Source organism: Sphaerodactylus townsendi, linkage group LG04, assembly GCF_021028975.2.
Source record: "Sphaerodactylus townsendi isolate TG3544 linkage group LG04, MPM_Stown_v2.3, whole genome shotgun sequence".
NCBI lineage: Eukaryota > Metazoa > Chordata > Lepidosauria > Squamata > Sphaerodactylidae > Sphaerodactylus > Sphaerodactylus townsendi.
In genome coordinates this window covers 71,507,540-71,528,490 of record NC_059428.1, presented here as the reverse complement: position 1 = coordinate 71,528,490, position 20,951 = coordinate 71,507,540, and the positions used below count along the sequence as shown (strand labels likewise).

Genomic DNA, 20,951 nt, shown 5'->3' with positions numbered 1-20,951 from the left:
TACTAAGGAGCAACAGATGTATGTATTGCAACCTGGGTATTGTGGCTGGGGAATGAGACAGAACTAAAGTAATATAGCTCTCACTCATAAGAGCCTGGCTTCTCCTGCTTCATCCCTAAGTAGGAACAATTTCAGCCAGGATTGCATTCAGCCTAGTTCAGAAAACATTGCTTGAATTAGTTTTTCAGTTTTTTTAAATGTTTAATCACCAATCCATTTTGCTCTTTAGTAGGCCTAATAAAAAAAGCCCAGGCAACTGGACTCTAGAACCTTAAACTCATGCTATTATCAGTCTGTGGAAAGGTATGCTTTCCGAGTTCCTCATGTAATAAGATCAGTCTGTATCTTTCTATTTTTCATAAATATGTTAAAAACAGCCATAAAAATGGAAACACTGTTGGGCACCACACACATACTGTGTTCACAGACAGGGCTGCCTCCCAGAACCCAGTAGCCTGTTCCACCCCCCTCCTTGTCATAAATGCCCTCCCAGGGATGCTGGCGAACCCCACAACCAGCAGTTCCGCCTCTGGACTTACCAAAAGGAGCAGGGACACCCAGGAAGTCAGAAGTTGGGAGGAACTGCAGAGAAATGGCAGGAGCATCTAAGCAGAAATAGCAGACCTCTACAGTTCCAGGTAACAGGGGAGAGGCAACACAGCCCTAGCCAAGCTGCAATCAGCCGTTCTCTGCAGCCTTAGAGTGTGGGGTGGTACCAGTCTCAGGCTGGCAGGACTCAACAGACAGCTCGCCAGCCACTAGGAGGCTGGAGCAGGTAAATCTCAGGAAGAAGGGAACCTCCTGAGAGGGATAAAAGGGAGCAGGGCAAGATCAGAAAAGGTTGTAGTGCATGGGCTCAGGACTGAAGGGAGTGCAGTCAACTGCCTGAACGAAAGAGTTTATGAACAGAAGCCCAAGCTGTGTCATGTTTGTTTTGAAAGGGTAATCTAGTCCCAGTGAGGCCAAGGTGGCCTATCTTGCAAGGGTAGCCAGCGGAAAGGTGCTCACATACTTTAAAGCCTATAAGGAACCAAGCTGAAGCAGTTGCCAGAGCAAAGTATTTTTTTGGAAGGATTCATGCAGTGCTGTGTTGCATATGATTGTCTTTACACTCAGATACCAAATGCAAGATGAGATTCTTCTAAAAGTAGAACAAAAAGCTAGCAGTCCTAACATTTCTGTGGAAAGAATGGAAGTAATCCTGGGAGCTTTACCACCATTTTTTATCACAATGACAATACCCAACATCACAGACTTACCTGACACACATATCAGCTTCATATTTCTTCCCATAAAGGATTCCTAATAAAGATGGGTTCTTATTTCCTCTGAAGTTTAATGTTACATCATACACTGCTGAAACTGTTCCAAGCAATGAGACATATCTATTATTTCAAGCTTCAGACAGTCAGGATTCATTTATTTTCATAATAAATAACACAAAGTTGGATACAAATGAGTAGTATACCAGAGAATGGTAGCGCCCTCCAGTTCTCCAGAGAAATTCTTCCACAGACCCAACAGTGCCAAAATAGAAACTGTGTTAAAGTTGCACTAAATGACTCAGGATCAATCACTCTCTTTGTAATTAGTTGGACAAAAGTCGCTAGTATGTTTATTAGGCTTCATTTAGTACATCATGATTAAACCACAATTAATTTTTCCCTTCCCTCTCCAGATGTGCCAGGGCAGTTTTCCATTTTATTCCAGTTTGTTGTGCTCACTGAATTTGGCCACTCTAACAAATAGAGGAGTATTACTTTCTCTGAAAAAATGAATTTTAAAACACTGTTAATCCAAACAATACTGTGTCTAAAGTCATGTTTGTTTCTTTTCTAATGTCCCAAATTCTAATCCAGGATTGAACCATCATTCAAACCGGGCACTGTCTGTCTCACCACTGGGCAGGCATGGTCCAGGTAGAAAGGTGAACTATCAGTCCACCATGAAAAATTCTGGCGGACATAATGGTGGTCAATAACAACAAACCACAATTCGGACAAACAAACCTGCAGCAAATGTTACTCTGATGAACAATGTATTCAAGATTGCAACCAATCAGGTTTTTCTCAAACTGGTTTATACAGTCTTAGTATCAAGTTGCATTTGGGGGAGCTTTTTAAAAAAAGTATATTAAGCTAACAAAATCTTTCCACGTTCCTGCTTTGCCCATTACAGACACGCAGCAACTAGTGGATGTTAAAAAAACCCTACTAAAATTATGTCTAACCCAGGGGTCTGCAACCTGTGGCTCTCCAGATGTTCATGAACTACAAATCCCACCTGATGGGATTTGTAGTCCATGAACATCTAGAGAGCCACAGGTTGCAGACCCCTGGTCTAACCAATTAGTTTTCAGAGAATGGATAATAAATGTGTTACTTGGAGGAACACAAAGATTTTACTTGCCAAAAGGAATATATTGCACTTTAAATATATGAAATACATTCTAAATCTAACAGTTGCAGGATTGGCTAATATTCCTTAGGAAAGGGTCGTGATTCAGCAGCAGAGCCTCTATTTAGCATGCAGAAGGTCCCACATTCAATCCCCAACATCTCCAGTTGAAAGGATCTGGTAGGAGGTGATGTAACAGACCTCGACCTGAGACCCTGGAGAGCTGCGGCTAGTCTGTGTTGGCAAATACTGACCTTGAGGGACGATGGGTCTGGTTCAGTATAAGGCAGCTTCATTCTTATTTTGCCCAAGGGGACTGAATCAAAGGCAATTATTAACCCAGGGCCACCCACCTGGCTCCAACACTTTTCAATGTGTTGTCAAGGTCTCCTCTAGATTTCACCAGGTACCAGAATTTTCCTTGTACCATTTGGATTAGCAAATGCTTAGCAAGCTCTTCTAAATGTAGGTGAAGACTGTTACAAAATAACATCAATTTTTCTTCAGTGGGGGAGAGGACAATGCAACTTTCTAGGTCCTTCCAGCTTTCAAATCTACTGCATTGTTGCCTTGATGCTACTAGCTTTCAAGACATAATAAATCACATCACCCGTAAATATGGTTTAGCCAGCCATCTGTCCTATTTAACAGTTTGATCTGTGTGGCGCAACACATACACACACCTCACATGAATGCTGGGAGTGCTAATTGGGCAATACTTGCATAACACTTGAGAGATGTGAAGTGCTAAGTAGCATTATTAATTTCTCTGAATTAAAAGAGGAACTAATTACTGCATTAAGATTATTTTGTAAATAATTGCAACATAACCAAGCAATACAGATTTATATATATATAAATCCAACAACCAATAATAAAGATTGTGCTGAATGATCATATTTATAGTCCTGCAAGAAAGCCTACTGAAATAGACAAGTACCTGTTCCCCTGAGACACTGGACAGCAGTAGTGAAGCCCTTGGTTCTGGGTAACAGATGATATTTCAGTTTAGGCAACCCCTTAGATTCTGCCACCTCCATACTGATACGATGCTTGGTCTCTGTAAAACGAGTTCCTTCACAATACAAGAGAAACTGTGGCACAAAAACCAAGAAGGGAAAACATCCAGTGTTACCATTTAAATGAAGAAATCACAGTGCATACGTGACTGATCTAAGCAAACTGCTATGACCAGTGGTGGGATTCAAATAATTTAACAACCGGTTCCGGTGATGGGATTCAAATAATTTAACAACTGGTTGTTGACAAGCACCATTTTAACAACCAGTTCTGCGGAAGTGGTGCGAAGCTGCTGCATCCCGCCCCTGGCTATGACCCACCCACCACCTAGATTTAGAAGCCTCTGCATCAGAGAAAGGACTGCTGGATATTAACAGTCCAAAGATTGATTGGTTCTTTGTTGAACTATCTCAGGAGGAAGCCAATGAGGGAATCTCTTTCACAGAGACACTTCTATAGTTGAGGGAAAGAACAGACTTCCTCTACCACCTGCAGCAGACAATGTTTCCCTACCAATAGAGATTCCTTCCCAGCCTGGATTGCATCTTCATCCAGAAGGGACAACAAGCACTTGTGTTTTGTCACTCCTTTCACTACAATAACAGCTTCCTGCCCATGCCCATGTTAACAGATGCCATAAAATTAAGATTTAAAGAAGCTTGTCTATTCATCCATCATAGTGATGGGTTGTAGTAGAATGAGGTTGTGCAGTCCACCATATATTAGACATGAACCCAGTAACAGTTCATTACAACTAGACCAGGGGTAGGGAACCTGCGGCTCTCCAGATGTTCAGGAACTACAATTCCCATCAGCCCCTACCAGCATGGCCAATTGGCCATGCTGACAGAGGCTGATGGGACCAGGAATTATGGTCCTAATTTATCTGAGAGCCAAGAGCCGCAGGTTCTAGCACCCTGAACTAGGCTATTGAAAAAAGAACCCTCACCAGGGAGAACTATGCCTTGCACCCCTCTGTTAAAAGTACAGAAATGCTGCCCAAACACTCACTTACCCACATATATTCTGGATAATCAGACAACCGTTTCAGTCCTGCAATTACAGTGTCTCGATCTTCTTCCCATTTCCTTTTGCAGAAAACAATCTCCAGGAAGTACCATGTCCAGCCAATTAGGGGAACACACAGCAGCTCTTTCTTAGCAAGAACTTTTGAGCTCTGAAAGAAATACCACAAGATGGTATCTATTTCTTGATCTACAATGGTACATCTAGCTCATTATGTCCAATTTCTCAAAGAAGGAGTGTTATACACACGTTTCCTATTACTTTTTACTTGGCTGTGCCAATGGCTAAGACTGAACCTGGGACCCTTTATGTAAAAAGCATGTATTAAACACATGGACACACATGAAGCTGCCTTATTCTCAATTCAGAAATGTAGAAGAAGAGTTGATTTTATAGCCTGCTTTTCTAAATCTTAAGGAGTCTCAAAGCGACTAACAATCCCCTTTCCTTTATCTCCCCACAAAAGGCACATGTTGTCTACACAGTCTGGCATAAGCTCTCTAGGGTGTAAAGCAGACACAGAAGAAGAAGAAGAAGAAGAAGAAGAAGAAGAAGAAGAAGAAGAAGAAGAAGAAGAAGAAGAAGAAGAAGAAGAGGAAGAGGAAGAGGAAGAGGAGGAAGAGGAGGAAGAGGAGGAAGAGGAGGAAGAAGAAGAAGAGGAGGAAGAGGAGGAAGAGGAAGAAGAAGAGGAAGAAGAAGAGGAAGAAGAAGAGGAGGAGGAGGAGTTTGGATTTATATCCCCTTTCTCTCCTGTAGGAGACTCAACTAACGGAGCTTCACAACTGTCCTGTGCCCTTCCCCTGGCTACCTTAAACACCCTGTGAGGTGGGTGGGGCTGAGAGAGCTCCGAGAAGCTGTGACTAGCCCAAGATCACCCAGCTGGTGTGTGTGGGAGTGTACAGGCTAATCTTAATTCCCCAGATAAGCCTCCACAGCTCAGCCGGCAGAGCGGAGAATCAAACCTGGTTCCTCCAGATTAGATACACGAGCTCTTAACCTCCCAATGCCACTGCTGCTCCTACGCCACTGACCCACTCACTATCTGATCTTATTTGTTTTGAATAGTACCATCTGCATGCAAAGCAGATTCTGTCCAGTCCAGTCCAGAACCCTTCATTAGGCATATAATCAAAGAAAGGAAATGTCAAACATTTCCAGATACATTAAAAAAAATCACTCATTGTTACACATTGTAAAACACGCTTCTAGTGCAAACAATAGCAACTGGCAACCAAGCTTCCTGAAATTTCTACATTGGAATTATTCAGGAGCTTAAAGCATTTTTCTTTTATTGGAGAATAGTGTATGTGAATCCTGTTGGTAACAGTGCCCACAAAGTCAATTCTGTAAAAGTTGTTATACTTTTGAACAATACAGCAAAATATGAGCTGCATTGAGTCCGATGTGTAGGGACAGTGATACCGCAGCGGACGCTTGTTGTAATGGACTATTGAGAAAAGCTGGCCTTGAGGTAGAGCCAGGAGGGGAAAAGGAGTTGCATCTTGCTCTTGGTTATGACCCATCTACTCTTGTAATCAACTAGTTGTTCCAGATAAACAGTTAGGCTTGTTTTCTGGGGAATTATCCCGAAGAATAGAAAGGAGCAAGAGCTTTGCGCTGTGCTCAGGAGAAATTGATATTCCATATCACATAGTCTGGTCTTTAGATGGTGTGAAATCTCTGTGGCGGTAAACATACCAGATTCTGTCACTGATCCATGATCCCTCCTGTAAGGCTGGAGTATTCTACCATTGAAAGCTTCAACTACAGAGCCACCCAATAAGTTACTAGCAATACTAACTTTGTGGTTTGAGCAACTAAACAATTAAAAAAAAGAAAAGAACCACTCCCTTCTTCCAAACACCAACATGAAAAATAAAAAGTTATGGTTTACTGAACAGTGTTATAGTTTAGCAAACAGTAACGTCAAAGCGACAACCAACTCACCCCCAATACACCAAAGCGCTCTGTCATGGTCCAACCACACAGGAAATCTATTTCATAATTGTGGTTCAGGATAATGATGACATGTTCTTTTCCAAACTTATCCACTGCAGCCTGGTCAGAGAACAAAGTGCACTCTGTGCCCGACCACCATTCTAGCAACATCACTAACTCTAGATCACAAGAGAGAGAAACAAAAGATTTGCTAGTACGTCTTATTTAGTCATGTATTACAACCCAGTTCCTTCTTGGCTTCTTTTAAAGCAACTCTATTGCAGTTGCTGTCAATTGTGCAGTTACACTGCTTCTACTTTGTGTAAACTCAAACAACCTACCCCATGAACAGCCCCAGGACTAATTTATTGGAAGACACAATTTCAACATGAAATCCCAGCTTCACTTTTAAAGGTAGCACATGCTAGACTTCAGAAGTGCAGAGACATATTGGGCAGCGTTCCAATATACGCTTGAATGTTTAAAAAGGGGGAAACACATAAAGAACTGTACGCAAGAATCTTTGATTTTAGTTTCTTTTTTCTTACACAGTGGTCTAGCATAAGGAATAAACAACCCTTCAGTGAGGAAGAACATGTGTATCTCCAACATTCAGATCTGAGTGCCAAAAAAAGAGGTCCTCATTATATTTATCTGGGAATGGTCTTGCTCTTCAAAGATTCTTTCCTAAAACAGATTTTGGAATTCCACTGTTTTCACTAGGAGAGAGATGTCATTCAATCAACTGCTTAACTAAGTTGGAGCAATTAGGAATAGGCCATGAAATTGTATGATCCATTCCCCTCTCTTTTTTAAGTGGATGATGAATAGAGATAAGCAGGGCTTCCATTTAATTCAGGATCTGAAGTTCATTTCAAAACCTTAAGGTAAAAGACTAGAGATCGATCTTATTTGTCTACCCCCATTAAACAAACAACCTCCATTCCAATAAACAGGTTGTTTCTAACTTGCAAGAAATCTGAGTTATTTTAAAAACATCACTTCAAACTCAATGGGACAGATCTATTTTGTTCTCCTTTTATATTTCTCTTTTGATGTTCTTTCATGTTTTGTTATTGGCCCTACCCTTATCAATAAAAGGAAAAGGTGTCATATTGTGGGAATTGAAATTTTAAGAATATATGTTTTTATCCCTCTATAAATTATTGATGTTTACTACTGAGACCCACTGGACGGGGGGAGAATGGTTTAAAAATGGAATAAAATAAAAAATAAATTTAAAAAGTGCTATATTTTTAAAATGCTATATTTCCTGTTTAGCGTATTAATTCTGCCTATATCTGAATTCTGAAAGCAGATCTGCACATCTCAGGATTCCTTTTATTATTATCTGTCAATGTAAACCTCCGGTGCCATCTGAAGCCTCAGTCTTTGTGTTTGCCTTTCATGAGGATAGGTAGCTGAGCACAACAACCCGAAGGAGTATACAAAATGTACTCTTCTTTTACCCACTGCTCTTACCAGCAGAAGATAGCTTAAGGGAAAAACAAAACCACAATGGAAAGAATTCTAAAGAAACAGTTACAGCCTGAAGTGCCAAGGTTGGGAAAAGACCAGAATCATAACTGTCTGGGCTACTGGAGATCTGATACCTAATTCATCTACTAAGCTGAAATTCTTTTTAGCTTCAAGCAAACCTGACCCCTAAAAGTGTAATGACTCCTGATGAATATATTCAGCACTAAACTTTACACGTAACAGTATGTTTTTAAATGACAGAAGAATGGAAAGTCAGAAAAAAGTATAATTTATAATGGCAATATATTGTAGAAGAATTGGCTTGCTGGGATTAATAATGAGACATCAATTAAGTGCATTGCTAATGAGTTCAGGCTTTAAGTATCTCCGCTTTAATTTTTACAATTCTGTATTCTAACACCTTCAGTTTTGTGTTAATCTGCTTATGTGGACTTATTTAGCTACAAGATTCTTTTAGAAAGATCTATTTCATCTCTGACTAACAGATGCTCAGGAATAACAACATAAGACAGCTGTTGTCTGAACTTCCCAGAGGCATCTGGCTAGTCACCACTGCCAACAAATCCTTAGTAAGATGCACCTTTGGTTCTGAACTAGTTCAGTCACTGCTATGTCTTTGTAAGGGGATGACAGGCTGCCAGACAATCTTTTGTATTAAAAAAATAACCTCTCTAACCTTGTGGGCTGTGGACCGGTAGGTTAGTGGTATTTTCATTTTTCACCAACACACACAAATCTGAACACTTGAATAGCACACAGAACATCAGCTAACGTTGGGTGAGAAATGCCACTGTAATTCTTTAAACAGTGTGCAAAATTATCCCTAGGAGGAACAGGGAACCACTTTATAATTTTGTAGATTGCAATATACAGAAACCTCGCAAAAATAAAACAAACCCTTTTCCATTTGAATAGACTTTTATCACTAGCAGATTAAAAACTGAGCAAGCAGAGTTGTCAAAAACCACGTCATCTGAAGATAATGGGATGAATAGGTTGGAATATAGATTCCTCTCATGAATTAAATATGCAGCAAAGTGTTTTCTCTAGGCAGGAAGTCAGACAAAACATCAGTGCTGCTTTACAACAGGAAGGAGCTTTTCACAGAAGTTCAGCATTAATAATTTTAGTTAAGAGCTACTCAGCAAGATACTGAAGCCTCCTGTGGGAGTGAGTCTGTGAAATACTTCCACACAGTTGGCATCCCACAGTGGCAAAAGGGATATGATTCCAAAATTACTTTATCAAACGACTATAGTGCAAGATGGTGTGCCATTTATATGTCATTTTCTTTGTAGAACTGAATTCAATGCCTTTATTGTTGTCTTACAAAGTGGATTTTCCATCTAGAGAGGTTTGTTTTGACTGCAACCATCATTAATGGCTACAACTAACAGATCATTTCACATCACCTTCAATTCCCTCATCAGCTAAGGCAGTTCACCTGAAAGTCTAGTGTTTTGCAGAGCAATCCACAGAACACAACATTCTCCAGAAATGTATATGGATTACCAAAATGATCTAACAATAGATAAACAGACAGACAGATGTGTGTAACAAAAATGGCAGCCATAGAATGTAACATGATGTAGTGTGCAATGGTTAAAGTTAGACTAGAGCCTGAGAGAGTCAGGTTCATATCCCTGTTATGCCTCACCTATCTCACATCACAGGGTAAAATGGAGAAGAGAATGACGCAAGTCACTTTTGGTGCTTACTGGGGACCAAAACAAGGTTTACCTGAAGTAACTAAGTTTTTAAAATTGAAAAAAATTAAAGATGGAAACCTTATTTCCACATTTGCAACCCACACACAAAACTGCTTTTTGATAGTCTGAGAGGGCTTCTGCATCAGGCTTCACCATAGGTACTGTCTATTGCATTCTCCTGTCATACAATAACTTAGTTTCCTCTTCCCAAACCAGGAGAAAATGCAATCTGTTCACCAAGAAAGTTCAGTCTGAAGAAGACAATTCTCCAAGCTCTCAGGAAAAGGCTCCTTACCAGTCTTCTACCAGTAATCTTTTCCTGAAGATGACATGCACTGAACCTACTGATTTGATATGGATACCAAAATAAGTGGTCACTAAGCTGCTGCCTCTCTTCCCACAAGATTCTGTGCTACAAACCAGAATCACATCTACCCACTCAGGTAACAGATATTACACCTCTCATTAAAATGGCCACCTACTTTAACAGCACCACTGTTAATAAATCAAATCTACCCAGAACAGGAGCTTCAAATGGAAACTGGTGTTTGTCCACTATTCATAGCATGGTTATTCTTGCCATATTAACATTCTCAGCATAACCAAAGGAAGCAGATACAAACAGAAGGAAAAAAGAAGACCTAACCATTATACAAACTGAAATTCCCTCAAAACCAATTTAAACCAATGGCTTGATATTAAGAATTACTGACCATCAGTAGATCAAGGCACTTGTAAAATTACTTAAATGACAAAAGATCCTTTTGAACTCATCCAGATATAACCAAACTGCTTCCAACAATTTCAGCTTAGCTAATTTTCTAGCAGCCTTTCCAAGCTTCAAGATAATAATATCTCTTCCTCTTATCCTGTCTTTGCCAAATTACTGGAAGCTGCCAAATCTTTAGAATTTAAAAAAATAAGGCCAATGTAGACAAGCACCACTAGGCAAGCTGGTATAAAAATGTTGCACACAGTACATGCATTGGCAGTCAACCTTCCTGTCCTTGAGAAGGGGCCAGGGATGGATTGAAGGCAGGGAGGGGGCCAGGGATGGATTGAAGGCAGGGAGTCTTAGAAGAAAACAGTCTATACTTGACTTGCTTCTGGATAACAGAGAGGAAGAGAAAGGAGAGGGTGAGGGAGAAGCAGTCAAGCCAAAACCAACCTATGGTGGCTCCAACATGGGGCATTCTAGGCAAGAGACGAGCAGAGTTGGTTTACCATTGCCTTCCTCCAAATAGCAACCCCAATCTTCCTTGGTAGCCTTCCATCCAAAGACTGACCGTGACTGACTCTGCTTATCTCCCAAGCCCTGATAAATTCGGGCCCAACTGGCCTTTTCAAGGTGCTGAGTCAAACGAACAGCAACTAAGCAGCAGCTTCATGGCAGGCCAAACTGAAAAGACTCTTTTGAAACAGTCTGGAATGTCTTCTTTCTCCTTTGTATTTTCTTCAAATAAGAGAATCGCCCCATCTCCTTCAGATAGGCTCTAAATAAGGATGTAGGAAGGTATTTACAAGAGTCTTCTGCTCTTGCTCCAAGTTAACAGCTCATATCCTCCATGTCTCAAAACTAAGTTAGATATTTAAGATTCCACTGGCCGATTACGCACAAGGTCTTTGCTGCGTAGAGGAGGCCAGTGCTCACTGTAACAAATTTTTTGTATGGAAGTATTTTCTGGAGCCCCACTTTCACTTTCCACTCTCTCCACAGCAAGCAAAACCACTTATAGAATGATTTAAATCTTGCTTCGCTGCCAGAGCGAGACAGATTTACCAGTGGAAACAGCTTTGCCCTGGACCTCCTCCCTCTGCCCATAGCCAGTCTGCCTAGTCTCACCCTCCCCCCATTCCCTCATGCTGCTCTGCACACTCTCCTCCCTGTTGCTGAACGGAAATCCTGTTGTCTTAAACTCTCTGTGCAGGGGAGGGAGGGGGGGAACTTCCCCAGAGATGTGGGTGCCTCTTAAGAAAGAGTGATGAAACTCATCCAAGAAACTCATCCAGTGCAGAGCTGGGGTGGGGGAAGTGACCAGATCCCAAAATATCCCCAGTAGTGCTGCTGCTCTCTGGTTGCAGGAGGGTGCTGATGCCAGATGGGGGAGAGGCAGTGTGATTATTAGAAGTGGGAAGATTCATGGCATGATGTAGGGAGGGGGCTGTTTTGCTAGGAAGCGCTTGGAGGGAAGCCATCCTAACAGGCTGTCTCTGTTTCCTTTTCCTAAGTTAATGTCAGGCTGAGGGAGAGATGGGGTGGCTGACAGGTAATGCCTGCCCCACTGCAAACAGGAAGGTCGGTAATAATGCCTAACATGCCCTGAAACAAAGACTCCACAGCCAATTCTCTTTGAGGTTGTGGGAGCCTCCCTGTGCATAATCACCCCGGCCACTCAGTGCCACTAATAGTTTTAAGAAAGAAAAGGAACCCCTTTTCTCTCACAGGGATGATGTTAGAGCAGGGGTAGGGAACCTGCGGCTCTCCAGATGTTCAGGAACTACAATTCCCATCAGCCTCTGTCAGCATGGCCAATTGGCCATGCTGGTAGGGGAATTATGGTCCTGAATTTATCTGGAGAAACAGTTCTGTCAATTAGAAGCATAGGAATTGGAGCTACCTTGGGGGGCGAACACCCCAGGAGCAGGCTTGGGGGGCAGAGAATCGCTCTCCCCATCCCTCCCTGGCCACAGCAGCCCGGAGCAGCCCCCGTGGCCTAGAGCAGGCTCCTCTTTTAACTTTTAAAAGTAAGTGAGGCGTGGGGGGGGGGCTTGGGCACCAGTTCCCCCCCCCCACAGAACAGTTAGACTAAGACTTGTTGGAGAAGACACTAATGCCAGATTTAAAAGAAATAGAACTACATGTTTTGTCGAAGGCTTTCATGGCTGGAATCACTAGGATGTTGTGGGTTTTTCAGGCTGTATGGCGGTGTTCCAGCAGCATTTTTTCCTGATGTTTCACCTGCATCTATGGCTGGCATTTTCAGGATGCCAGCCACAGATGCAGGCAAAACGTCAGCAGAAAATACACTGCCATACAGCCCGAAAAACCTACAACATCCTAGAACTGTCTGTCTACTAAACATACTTGCTGAGTGGAAGGCAGACCGCACTACCTCAGCTGCACAGAAAACTTTTCTGTGGGATTGCAAGGGTCAGGAAATAAAGAAAAGGTAACAAATCTTGACACAACTGCTCTAGGCTCCAACTCCAAGAGAGGAGCAGTGTGTTCCTCCAGCTGCTTCTTACCAAGTGCATACTCAGGGTCTCCCTCTCTCTCTTTGCCTACTGCTACACAGAATAGAGAGTCACAGAACAGAGAGAGGGAGAAAGATGATGCCTGCAGGAATGATCCCCAGACATTGCTTATCGGTCCACAAGCAGCAGTTGCACATCACTTCTGCTGCTCCAGCCCTTGCAGGCACACTTGTCTCATCAGGTCCCTCCTGTTCTCAGGAAGCCACGCCCCACAGTTTGAGAACCTCTGGTACCAAGAGCAGCCACCCCTCAGTTACTGGATCGAATTCATAGCATACTCACGGCTCCACAACGAATAGGAAAGGCGACAGTTTACTCGTCGATAAAACTGTTTGTTTATAGGCCAGAGGATTAGCGTGCATAGCTGGATGAAGTTAATGATGAACCCGCTCACAACGAAGACAAACCCAATCAGGAGGTGAACAATAAACTGGGTCTTCAGAAATGCAATTAAGCCCATGATAACTGCTTATTGGCGAGTGCACGGTCCTTCACTCAGAATAACAGTCCTGAAAAACGAAAAGAAAAACAGCCCTTAGCAAACTAAATAGCTAAAGCCTAGAACAGAAAATGGTACAAATTTCTTTTCTATAAACAGCAGGTGGAGAGAATTTTTTTTTTTTTGTCTCCAGGTCAATTCCATTCAGGTCCCTCTTAGCAGTGAGTCAAACTTGTGTAGTGCAATGCTACAACCTATTTCTGAGCAACAGTAACAGGAGCTCTTGCTACAACAATCCAGTTCTCAGGTACTTGAAACTCCTGAGCAGTTAAGTTGATTTTCAAAAAGCCCTGACCTCTGACGGCCCATTATAAAGGATGGTTTTGAATGAATGCATAATAAAGAATGCCTTGCTATAACAACTACACTGTTGCTTTTATAAGCATAAGCATAAGCATTTTATTGTCATTGTGCACGCACAACGAAATTTACAGCAGCATTCCTCGATGCACACAATTTCAGACTCATACATCATCATCCTCCACCCATCCCTACACAGCCCCAAATACATCAATATGAAGCAGCGGAGTTTAGCATAGCCACAGCTCTAGAGTAGAAGCTGTCTCTAAACCTCTTTGTCCTAGTTCTGAGGGCCCTGTATCGTCTGCCAGATGGTAGCAGTTTAAAAAGAGAGTGTGCTGGATGAGACGGGTCCCTCAGAATATTTTGGGCTTTATTTAGGCTTCGGGCATTATAGATTTCTTCCAAGGAGGGGAGAGGGCAGCCGATAATCCTTTGTGCAGTGGTGATCACCCTTTGGAGCGCCTTCCTATTCGCCACTGTGCAACTGGAGAACCATACACAGATGCAGTAGGTTAGGACACTCGCTATAGCACAGCGGTAAAAGGACACCAGGAGTTTTCCATCCAGTTGCTGCTTCCTTAAAAGTCTCAGATAGTACAGTCTTTGCTGGGCTTTCTTAACCACCGCGGCAGTCTGTACTCCCCAGGTCAAATCCTCTTTAATCATAACGCCCAGAAATTTAAAACTAGCCACCTGCTCCACTTGATCTCCATTTATAGTCAAGGGCTGAATTTCTGAGCTATTCCTTCTATAGTCCACTATGAGCTCCTTTGTCTTGTTAGTGTTAAGAACCAGGTTATTTTCCCTGCACCATGAGAGCAGTCGGTCCACTTCATTCCGATAGGCAGACTCATCCCCTCAGAGATGAGCCCCACCACCGTTATTGTCATCAGCAAATTTGATAATGGGTGTTACTATGATAGACAGGAGTACAATCCTTATGTATAAAGGGTGAACAGTAAAGGACTCAACACACAGCCCTGTGGCGTTCCCATATTTAGAGTAAGAACTGAGGAAACCCGATTTCCCAGTCTAACCCTCTGGGAGCGATCCAGACAAGAGAGATCCCTAATCCACAAACAGATTGAATGTGAGAGTCCAAGGTCCGCAAGTTTTGTCACCAGTCTTTGTGGCGAGATTGTATTAAATGCGGAACTAAAGTCCGCAAAGAGCATTCGCACATAATTCCCCTGCTGTTCCAGATGCGTCAAAGCTGTGTGGAGGCTAATGGCAATGGCATCCTCCGTAGATCTATTAGTCCGATATGCGAACTGATGTTTATCAAATGTATCTGGAAGGCAAGAACTAATATGCCTATGGACCAGTTTTTCAAAACACTTCATGATGATGGGGGTGAGTGCCACTGGTCTATAATCCTGAAGATTGTCAGCAGGAAATCTCTTTGGTAGTGGAACAATGGTGGAAGCTTTCAAACAAGATGGAATGGTGGACTGGGATAAAGATCGATTAAAGATCCCAGTAAAACACCAGCCAGTTGGTTAGCGCATTCCTTTAACACCCGACCGGGAATACCATCGGTCCAGCAGCCTTCCTTGGATTCACAGCCCTCAAAACTTGCCTCACCTCATGTTCCGCCACAGTGAGGTGTGAGCTGCAATCACCTAGTGGCTGTGTGTCATCTCCTTCTGATAGACCTGTTTCAAAGCGGGCAAAAAAGTGATTTAGCTCCTCTGCCAGAGAAGAAGAATCCCCATCTACAGAGATGTCATTGGTTGGTTTATGATTGGTAATTTGTTGAATCCCCTGCCACACCTGCCTCATGTTGTTATTATTAAAATAATCTTCAATTTTTCTCTTATAACTCATCTTGGCTTGTCGAATGCCTCTCTTGAGACTGGCTCTCGCCGCACTATACTTTGCCTCATCACCAGATCTGAAAGCAATATTCCTGTCATGCAAAAGTCGCTGAACCTCCCTTGTCATCTAGGGTTTATGGTTGGAGTAAATCCGGATGCGCTTATCCACAGTAAGAGTGTCTGTGCAGTAGGTGATATAACTCAGAACAGCAGTGGTATACTCCTCCAGATCTGGGTGGTAGAAAACATCCCAATTTGTTGTCTCAAAACAATCTTGAAGTAGTTTAGAGGCATCATCAGGCCAGGATTTTACAGTCTTTATTACAGGCAACACCCGCCTCCCAAGTGGAATATATGCTGGTGCCAGAAACAGTGACAAATGGTCTGACTGACCCAAGTGTGGTAATTGTATCACCTTGTAGGCATCCTTAATGTTGGTATACACTTTATCCAATGTATTGGATCCTCTAGTGGGGCACCTAACATGCTGGTAGAGTTTAGGGAGCACTGTTTAGGGAGCACTGTTTTTAGAAGCTCATTTAGCACTGCACAAGGCCAGCAAAATATCCAGAAAAAAATCGGCCATTTATTAAAAGCAGGTTTCATCCTCCTCCACGCCCTGTTGAATGAAGCAGTTGAAAGAACCAAGTGTGTGAAGGTGGCAGGGATAGACCAAAAGCCTCCCCCATAAGAGGGCTTTCTGTTCTCATAGTTGCCAGCCCAAATTAGAGTGTGGAAGAAGCACTGAATATTAAAGTGGGACTGGCCACAATATCTTGCCAGTGGAGTGAGTCTTTGCCTGCCAGCACTCATATCCACACAAAGAACTGTTGCAAAATTAGCTGCTATCCAGCAACCCTTCGCCCTCAAACAGCAAACAAGCGTTACAGTTTCAGGACTATCTGTACTCTAGACATTAAAAAAGCAATACTGTGCAAAGGAAACCTAATCACTGAATCCAGAATATCTGAATCTGTGACCCAGCAAGAGATAAGAGGGGGACTTTCACTGGTCCACCCTTTTTCCTGCTCTTGCTTGTGCTTCCATGCTGCACAACAACTGTTGCCTTCTTTGTCCGATCACTGGTTTCTACCCCCCTCTGCCCCTACAGCCGCTTTCTCTATTCCCCACTTCCTCTCTCCACCATCAGCCATGTTCTTTTAAAAAATGCCTCATTATGCTGCCACCCTTGTGCCCAAAGGAAAGATTGAACATATAAGGAGTCCAGTGGCTCAGAGTGAAAAACTGCAGTATTGCAGTTAAAACTTTGTTCACGACCTCAGTTCGATCCCGATAGAAGTCAGTTTCAGGAAGCCAGCTCAAGGTTGACCAGACTTCCATCCTTCCAATGTCGGTAAAATCAGTATCCAGCTTGCTGGGGGTGAAGAGTACATGACTGGGAAGGCAATGGGCAAACCACCCTGTATACATAGTCTGTCGAGTAAAGGTTGTGATGTGACATCATCCCAAGGATCAGTAGTGATCTTGTGCTTGCATACGGTTTACCTTTATCATAACCAACCCAAAATGCTGCTCATGATCTTGAGGGATATTGATCAGTTTATTTACAATATTTCCACAAATACATTTCTTCTCTCTTTTCTTGGTGGGTAGGGTTAAATTTGGGGGATTTTCCTAGAGAAATCCAGGGCTTCCTTGCCAGTCTGTAGAAGCATCTTCCCTTTCTGTATCTGGCCTCATAGTGCAGACTTCTTAATTACACTCTAGGGCAGGGGTCCCCAAACTACGGCCCGGGGGCCAAATGTGGCCCCCTGAAGGCATTTATCTGGCCCGCCAGGCATGGCGGTGATGGCTCCATTCATGTGCAGTGGGGGCTCGAGGGAGAGGAGGAACCGGCCCCAACGGCTGTTGATTGCAGTTACATGAAGGCACCCCCAAATCTCCATGAATTTTCTGACCCAGAGTTGGAAACCTTACATGTGGCAATGCCTGCTCCGCCCTTCCCTCTCAGCTATTCCATGTGTTGCTCTCAGGCTTTCTGTTCTGCCTCACTCCCATTGGCATCAGCCAGGCTGGCGAATCGCTCGCTGGCTGCTAGGGAGGAAAGAACCCAGGAAGATACCTGATCCTGGGTTAGATGGAATGCTTCATTGGGAAAGTTCTGCTTTTTTTTTTTTACAGGGGAAGGTATTCCACAGCCTCCCCAACAATATTTGGAGCCCACCCTGTACTTGACATACTTTGGTCACTGTTCTAAAAATAGACCATGACAGAAAGGCTGAAAGGTGAAATCAAACATTTTACAATCATTTGTGCATAGGAATTTGTTCATAGTTTTTTTTAGTCTGGCCCTCCAACAGTCTGAGGGACAGTGAACTGGCCCCCTGTTTAAAAAGTTTGGGGACCCCTGCTCTAGGGCTAAATTCAGAATGAGATTAACTGATATGAAGACTAATGAGTTTATATTATGCATGCTCAATAGCAGCTGCCACAAGGGGGCACAGTGGGTGTAAATCGTTCAGCTTGTAGTTGCAAGGGAAATAGGTTAATGTGCAGCATTCTGCTTAGCAAGGCACTTTGCTGCCCCCAGAGAGGTAAAATTTTGCTGCCACCCTTGTGTCCCCCAAAAGAGTGAACATTGCAGCTCTTTCAGTACTTGTCACACACTTGTACCCTGGAGCATGACACAGCCTGTTAAGCCACTGGCATTGGTCCTATGAAGTTGCCATATATAGAGGCCTCCTTCCTCTACTAACTCTTCAGCAGAACCTTGAATTCATGCATGGCAGTGATGCAAGCTCGATGACACAAAACTGGGAGGAAATTTTTAAACAACAGTTTAAATCTAACAAGCAGGTGTGGTGAGTCACTATGCAAATAAGCCATGAGGATGAGCAGGCTTGGCTAGGCAATGCAACACACTATCTGATGAAGCAAACTATGGGTTTGTTTTCTCCTCGATCTACAGCATGCTCTTCTCCTTCTTGCTGAACACCAAATGAAGTAATTCCTATGTCCTCACAGACTACTTTGCCGCCTATAATTCACTTTATGCCATCCAAGTCAGCCTCCTAGATGTGCTTGGCACTACAGCCTCCTCCTGTCATGGGTCAGTTAAATCTGGAAAAGGTACCTCCCAACAGTTGAGTTCTATAACATGATTTTTCAGTCACTCAAATCCTCCTGCAAAATGTTCGTACTATAAAATGTCAGTTTCCTTATGAAAAGACAAAATTATTCCACCACCTACTCATCAGTTGCTTCCTTCCAATCACTAGAATGCATCTTGTTGCATTTCACACCACCAAAAACCTGAGTGGATTTTGATTCATTTCCAAGCCTGCCCTTGAAAAAAAGAAAGAGTAGTGCACTTAACCAGCCTAACATTATCTCAAGCAGAGACAACAATGACTTTTGGTATACCCTGTTCCACATAAAAGATCTAAATAAAATTGTAACTTGGTCCACCATTTCCGCCTGCCTGCCCCCTTCAAGTGCTCCACACCAAAGTCATCGTCTAGTCCAGACCAGACTGAGATGAGTGGGGGCAAGGAAAGGGGGGGAGGGTTAAAGGAAATAGAGAACAAAGTTACAACTTTACTTGGTCTTTATGTAGAATGGGGTATAGAAGGGCCAGCTGTTGATCCTTGGGAACATCCATAAGCTAGCTTGCAGGTCTCCTTCAGTTTAAGAGGGACGCCACACCAACTTCTGGTAGTGCATCACAAGGTGATAGCAGTCCTTTCTGTAGCCTGTAGAAGTTCTTCCAAACTGTATGTCAAACATATCTTTCTGTTTGGTACAAGAGGAGTAGGCTGTGCTTTTCTGATCTAGCAAGTTATCCTCCCACCCCAAATGTAGTGCTTAGTTGCATCTAACTGAATGCATTTCTGCTTCGAGAAGGGTCCATTGAATACTTACTGTGAAGGGCCTTTCTACTGGACGGCTAGGGGAATATCTTGCATGGGTATCTTCTTCACCAATTGCAAGGAGGCAGGAACTACTCAAAATAAACACTTCCTGTCGGGTTAGTCCAGCCCCTATGCCTCAGTATCCATGCTGGCAAAGCAGTCATACGACATGGACAACAGGAAGATCAACCTGAACTTTTCAACTATTAAACTATTAAACTGTTAAACTACTGCTCCACAGGAACTCTGAATTCTCCAAGGAAGAACTCACGTTGGGGGCTGATAGTGACCAGGGAGGGCCAAGATATTCCCCTAGCCGTCCAGTAGAAAGGCCCTTCACAATAAGTATTCAATGGACCCTTCTACTGGAGGCGGGGAATATCTTGCATGGGACCTCCCAGAGCGGTGTCCCCAGAAAAAGGGTGGGTAGCATCAGTCCCGAATGATGTTCTCTTTCTTCCGAATGCTATGTCAGAAGCGGCCATGGAATTGATTTTATAGTGTCTAACGAAGGATGACACAGACGACCAGGTGGCGGCTTTACAGATTTCTTCCACTGATGAGCTGTTGCAAAATGCTGCGTTCGCTGCCGCTCTTCTGATGGAGTGTGCCGTGATTCCTGTGGGGATAGGCAAATTCTGTGCCTTGTATGCCTCTATGATAGTTGCCTTTAACGTGGTGCTAATGGCTGCTTTTGACATTGGTAAGCCCAATTTTGGTGGGCTTATGTTACTGAATAGCGATTCTGATTGTCTTACCGATTCTGATCTAATTAGGAAAGCCTTGAGGGCTCTCCTTGCATCTAAATTGTGCCACAATTTTTCTTTGGGCTGGTTAGGGTTGGGCATAAAGTTCGGCAAAACAATCTCCTGCTTCAGGTGGAATGTGGAGTGAATCTTTGGGCTGAACGTCGGTTCTAACCGTAGAATTACTTTGTCTGAATGGAACATGCAGAATTTCTTGTTGGAAGACAGTGCCTGCAGTTCCAACACTCGCCTGGCCGAAGTGATTGCTATTAAGAACAGCGTTTTCATCCGTACCCATCTCAGAGGAATTGACTGTATGGGCTCGAAAGGCGGCTTGGTCAGAGCCGTTAGGACAGCGTGAAGGCGCCAAGAGGGGAACCTGTGGACCACCGGGGGTTGAGAAAGTGTCACCCCTCTGAGGAACCTCGTAATGTCCGAGTGGTTTGCGATTGAGGTGCCTTCCACAGGAGTACAGACAGTAGACAGCACTGACAGTTGGCGTTTTAGCGTGGCACTTCTCAAGCCCAAGTCAAAGCCTCTCTGTAAGAACTCCAAGATGTCTTTGATGGAAGGTTTTTCCGGGTCTATGTTCTTTGTGTTGGCCCAGTGGACGAACGTTCTCCATGAAGTATTGTAGATATTTATGGTTGACTTTTTTCGCGCAGCTAGAATGGTGTTTGTGACCTTGACTGAGTAGCCTTTCTGTATTAAACCTCTCCTGTCACAAGCCACGCGGTCAAGCTTAGCCACGATGGATCCGGATGGCAGATTGGGCCCTGGATCAGCAGGTCTGCTGTTGGAGTTAGTGTCAGTGGTGTCTGAGCAACCATTTGTTGAATCGTGGAGAACCATGGCCTCCTTGGCCACCT

General features: G+C 43.3%; 1 protein-coding gene across 6 annotated transcripts in view; it reads right to left on the bottom strand.

Annotated features, from left to right (window-relative positions):
• The window catches only part of AGPAT3 (1-acylglycerol-3-phosphate O-acyltransferase 3), an 86,983-nt gene that overhangs the window by 10,731 nt on the left and 55,301 nt on the right, over window positions 1-20,951 (bottom strand). For all 6 annotated transcript variants that reach the window (XM_048493290.1, XM_048493288.1, XM_048493287.1 and 3 more), the window contains exons 2-6: window positions 13,128-13,354; window positions 6,391-6,560; window positions 4,433-4,594; window positions 3,338-3,491; window positions 1,260-1,362 (exon numbers count right to left, since the gene is read on the bottom strand). In XM_048493290.1, coding sequence (XP_048349247.1) covers window positions 1,260-1,362; window positions 3,338-3,491; window positions 4,433-4,594; window positions 6,391-6,560; window positions 13,128-13,305 — 767 coding nt within the window. In that variant the 5' untranslated portion in view covers window positions 13,306-13,354. The remainder of the gene's footprint in view (window positions 1-1,259; window positions 1,363-3,337; window positions 3,492-4,432; window positions 4,595-6,390; window positions 6,561-13,127; window positions 13,355-20,951) is intronic.